The sequence below is a fragment of the Coregonus lavaretus genome (genome assembly GCF_964263955.1).
Source record: "Coregonus lavaretus genome assembly, chromosome: 3".
Taxonomy (NCBI): Eukaryota; Metazoa; Chordata; class Actinopteri; order Salmoniformes; family Salmonidae; genus Coregonus; species Coregonus lavaretus.
The window spans coordinates 22,749,418-22,754,798 of NC_139990.1; the positions used below are offsets into that span (position 1 = coordinate 22,749,418).

The window sequence follows — 5,381 nt, forward strand, 5'->3', positions numbered from 1 at the left end:
AAACCCAGTTTTTTTACACTGGATTGAACATTGTACTCCAAAACACATTGATAATCTGCTGTTTTCATGATGTCTTGCACATGTTCAAGGCCCCCAGTACCAGAGGCAGCAAAGCAACCCTATAGCATTATCAAACCTTCCCTATGTTTGATTGTAGTTATTTTCTTTGAAGGCTTAATTTGGTCGTTGGTAAACATGGGTAGCCCCACTGCTGAAGCAGACACAAGAAAGCCTGATTGAACTTCTCAAATGGAATGGTTCAAGAAGAAATGCTGGACTGTTCTGGAGTGGCCAGCCAAGAGTCCAGATCTAAATCACATCCAAAACTTATGGTGAGGACTGAAAACAGCAGTTGGAAGAATTCGAATTAGAGCAGTTTGCTGTGAAGAGTGGGCCAAATTGCCAGTAGAAAGGTGCAGCAAGCTCATTGATGGTACAAGAAGCGTTTGTCTGCAGTTGGCCAAAGGCTGTAATTTTGTCGATGTCAGTTGTATTTACTTTCTAAATTAGTAGTTTACAAAAATACAATGGGTTCTGCAATGTTGAAAATCCAAGGTTTGGAGACAAAGTTCTCCATTTTAAATTATTTTAGAAGAAAAATAAAATTATTTGAGAAGTGCAAGGGTACCAATTATATTTGGCTGCAACTAGTTTGTTACAAACCTGATTTTTACACTGGGGATGAAAACAATGTTGCACATGGTTTGACTTTTGGGATTTAATTAACCTTTTGTCTATTTACAATAAATAATAAGGTGCATATTTTGTATACTTTTGTTTGATCAAGTTTTGTAAATGTCTAAACTCAGTGAAAATCTTACGGGGCACTATTCAAACAGAGGACCATGGTAATGTTGAAACGTCCATAATATTACCACCACCAGGTGGCATTGGTCATCAATTAATTGACTGAATGCAAAATGTTCGTTCCCCCATCATATAGGTTCAAATAGCTCTATACATCCTTGTTTTTGCTCTTATGACTACAGGATGGGATAAATATTAATTGCAAGTTATTTTAGCATCTACACGCCATTAATTTGTCTTTTTGGCATGGATTGTTCTGCTAATCCCAAGATTATGGTTTCTTATGAATCTGTGTCCATTAAATATCTAAACTCCAACAACAATGGTGAAGATCAAATCGATACATTTGAAGGTTAGGAATTTATGCTATTCTGTGTTTTAATCCCTGGGCACGGAGTTCTAGACGAAGCGCATTGGCCGCAGACAAGCGCACAGTCCTCATTGGCCCATACTTTTTGTCCATCAGAGAACAGGGCCCGCCTACCCTTTATAAACAGCCAGACATCAACAATCCGAGATATAGTTCATTTGGTGCATCCTACACGTTGAACAGAGACACGAACGCCGTTGCGCCCTTTAAACAAATGGTTGTCCAAGTAAATCCGCCCACTCGCCACTACAGCAAAACAATGGAAGGAAGTCAGCAAAAGGTGGAGGCTAATGTCTTACTACTTGGAGCTGAAAGCGTCGGTAAATCTGGTGAGCACAATTTAATTAATCCTTGAAATTTAATTGCACTTTTATTAATGAAGAGCGACTTTTTGTGATCTTTGAAAGTAGACCGGAGTTATGACGGCCAAATGCAATGTGAAATGTATTTCCTGGGGTAATACATTTACTGATGAACATGTCTCATTAATTGCGCTATTTTCTGTCCTCAGCTCTCACGGTGCGGTTTCTTACTAGAAGGTTTATCGGCGAATACGGCGATATTGGTAAGTGCTGGTATTTTGACTTGATCCATTGATAATGATATAATTGCATTCAAATCAATAGGTTACAGTAGATCAAACCAAATATCTAAATGGTCCGTTATTTTTGCCTTTACAGAATCCATCAACAGTCATACTGACCGAATAGACGGACGGGAGATCTGCTTCAATATCTGGGACTCGCTTTGCCCCCAGGTGAGGGAAAACATCCTATATAATTTAGGCTACATGATGATAATAACGTTATAGTGGTCACAACAAAGACTTTCACTAGTGGATACTCAAACATGCAGAGCATTCTGGAGTTTTTCTATTCAACAAGGAGGTTAAAATGTTCACTAAATAACTGTATTTTGTCTTCATGTGTTTTAGAATGGTGAGGTCGCGGGACACATCAGCGACAGACAACTCCAGTGGGCGGACGGTTTCATCCTGGTTTACAGCATATGTGACCGTGCCAGCTTCAACGTGGTGCGGCAACAGGTGCAGCGCGTCCAGCAAGCCAAAAGCAAATTCCCCGGCGCCCCTCCCATCATCATCGTGGGGAATAAACGTGACCTCCAGCATCGCCGCACCGTCTCCAGCGAGGAAGGACGCCTCCTCGCACTTTCCACAGACTGTGGCTTCTTTGAGATCTCTGCAGCGGAGACATACCACGAGGTACAGCTGGTATTTCACGAACTGCTCGACCTTATCCGAGAGGCGAGGGCGCTCAAGAAGGGGGCAGCTGGGATCAAGGGTATTGTGAGAAGCATGTCCGCAGTTTTCGGAAGGAAGAGGACTGAGTAGTTCCAATAGCCTAATACGAGAGACATTGAGATGTTACTGTAGTTATGCATCTAAACGGCCCAGGACTTGTCCATGTGTAAAGTGGATGGTTATGTTTCCATATTGGAATAGGTCAATGCGCAGCGCTATGATGTAGGCCTAACTGAACACAAGCCGGTTGGATTGTTACTCAAATGAGATGACTGACAATCAAATCCTGTCAAACTGACATGGGCCTTTGGACAACATACTTACTGCAGAAGAAGTACTCTTGAGTGACTATGAGGTCAGGTGGCCTAAAGTAGCATTACATGCCCTTAAATTGCCAACTTGTTAGATTGCCATGTAACATGCCATACAATTGCCAACTGTAATGCAGATGGTCTCTTGTTTAAATGCCTGGAAGAAGTATTGTGGAAAACCTATGTGCAATAGACAATTTATTTCTCTTCACAAATCTGTATCAGCATGCAGAAAGTTCTAAGGGTCAGGCCTGCTTGGTCTTATCATTGGCACAATCCCTTTTTGGACTATTGACAATCTATGCAAGACAGACAAGCGAATGTGTAATATTATAATGGTGTGATCATTAAACTTGCTGTCTTAGTTGGTATACATGTAGCCTCCAGTAGCTTTGCTGCGTTTCCATCCATGGTACCTACATCAATCACACTTCAAGGCATCTTGAAAGGCCAGCCAGTTGGGGACCATTCTCTGTTCATCTTTAGGACGTTAATTAATGTCAATACCCTCTATTGAGTGTGCTGTACATTTTACATCTTTGAAGAATGCAGAGGCCTACTTGACTTTTTCATAGGGGTGTTAATGCAGTGGGCAAACTTCTTGTCTATTTCAATAGCCTACTACTGATTCCTATCATGTTTTTTTGGTAACTTTTCATAAACTATGAAAACTGAAGTCATGTTTGTTATACAAGTCATTAGACTTTAACTGTACAAAGTGTGCATACCACAGAACTTGGTCCTACGATTTCTAAATAAAATGTGAAATTAATGCTTAAGTGAAGTCTTTTATATTTTTTCAAGCACTGTATTTGTCAAGCCATGCCGGAGATCATCTTAATGCGCTGTAAGAGGGGAACATCTTCTCACACAATCCAACTAGAGGTAAAGATTAACCAAGTCACATCTTACTCCTCTCCCCAGATACTTAACAAATTACTGACAGAAAATCTAAACTAAGGTTTCCAAGGTTATTCTGACAGAAATACATTGAATTCCATTATATGAAGGGTTAAAACACACCAAACATGAAATACAAGACCATTTCAAAAGCACAAAAATGTGTTATTTAAAAAGTTATCCTTTTATCATGCTCTCTCATAAATCCTAAATCTCTCAAATTCTGTCAATGCAGTGCCAAGATAGCTGAACTGAGCTTTCCAAACCTAATCCCATAGACTCACTATGGCGACGGCAGCCAGACCCCATCAACGTTTAACTCCTAACTAAGGTCAACGACAAGGGAAATGCAGTCAATCACCCTGAAGCCCTTGCACTTAAGCTCTGCCTTCAAAGCCATTTCCCCGACTGCATTCGACTTCTCTGACCAAATGAAACAGGAACAAACGAAGATCCTCGTCCATATCAAAAGAGGGGCGCTCGTGCCACCTCATCGCCCCCTTATTTACTCACAACACACACTCACAGGTTCACTCATACACTTGACCTTGTGGGACCAGACAGGATCTAAGTGTGGGATGCTGACTGACTGACTGACTGTTGTGGCCAAACATGGGAGTTCTCTAGTCATAACATGTTGACCCCAGCAGAAACCATGTCTCAAGGGACAGTTTGGCTTAAGGGGTAGGGAGGCTATGTGGGGTGCTTTGATTATACTGTGAGTAGAGAGATGCACATCCAGCAGGAAGGCTATGTAAGCAAGGTACTGATGAGCAGTTGATTAGTAGAATCAGGTGTTATTGTTCAGCAGGGCTGGAGAAGAATCCTGCATACCCAGTAATTCTCCAGGAGGAGGGTTATCCACTCCTGCAATAACAAGCAATGGGGGATTTCACAATGACAGACACTGCGCTTGAGGCAGTCCCAAGAGGTACTGGTGTCCACATGTCTAAACATGGTGTTAAAACGTGTCCTTTATATGTCCACTGTGTCCTCATTGTGACCAGATTTCCTGGTCCCTCCCTCTATGCAAATTATTTGACAGATATTCTTTTAATAATAATATTTATTTATTTACTTTAAGACATATTGTTGCCATTAGACAATGGTGCCAGCTGTCAATGATTTTGGGATGGTATAATGATGATTTAAATGGTTTTACTTTCCAGATCGGTCTACACTTGTAAGATATCAACTGTCCTCTGTAGCTCAGCTGGTAGAGCACGGCGCTTGTAACGCCAGGGTAGTTAGTGGGTTTGATCCCCGGGACCACCCATACACAAAAATGTATGCACGCATGACTGTAAGTCACTTTGGATAAAAGTGTCTGCTAAATGGCATATTATTATATCCAGTGACAGTCCGTGCCTGACTACCTCTGGAGGTGGGCAGGAAGATCTGATTACACACAATGATGCTGTATGAAAATAGATATACACATCTCAACCATATCTCATACACATAATACTGTAATACATTAGCCACGCATGTCCATGGAGTTAAGGATGAACTAAAGGGATAGTTCACCCAAATTACAAAAAGGCATATTGGTTTCCTTACCCTGTAAGCAGTCTGTGGACAAGGTATGAGAGCAATCTATGCTTTGGTTTCCAAATGTTAATGTTTTAGCATTTGTGGCGCAAATCTCATTCAAGTCGTGACCGATATTAGCATTTTTCAAACATTATGTCCAAATCATTCAAAAGTATCTAAAATGTATTGTGAAGCTCAA

General features: G+C 41.1%; 1 protein-coding gene across 1 annotated transcript; it reads left to right on the forward strand.

The window, feature by feature from the left end:
* The first annotated feature begins 1,329 nt into the window (after positions 1-1,329).
* Positions 1,330-3,525, forward strand: LOC311108796 (ras-related and estrogen-regulated growth inhibitor-like protein). Its single transcript, XM_084151557.1, has 4 exons — positions 1,330-1,506; positions 1,689-1,742; positions 1,858-1,934; positions 2,112-3,525. The coding sequence occupies exons 1-4, from the start codon at positions 1,392-1,394 to the stop codon at positions 2,526-2,528; spliced, it is 663 nt and encodes a 220-aa protein (XP_084007683.1). The 5' UTR covers positions 1,330-1,391; the 3' UTR covers positions 2,529-3,525.
* The last annotated feature ends 1,856 nt before the right edge of the window (positions 3,526-5,381 follow it).

What these genes read in the sequence shown, in the direction of transcription:
- LOC311108796 (XM_084151557.1), top strand. Translation starts at nt 1,392, where the DNA reads ATGGTTGTCCAAGTAAATCCGCCCACTCGCCACTACAGCAAAACAATG. An exon ending in TGAAAGCGTCGGTAAATCTG is followed by an intron (nt 1,507 to 1,688) that starts GTGAGCACAATT and finishes TTCTGTCCTCAG; the next exon opens with CTCTCACGGTGCGGTTTCTT. An exon ending in GGGACTCGCTTTGCCCCCAG is followed by an intron (nt 1,935 to 2,111) that starts GTGAGGGAAAAC and finishes CATGTGTTTTAG; the next exon opens with AATGGTGAGGTCGCGGGACA.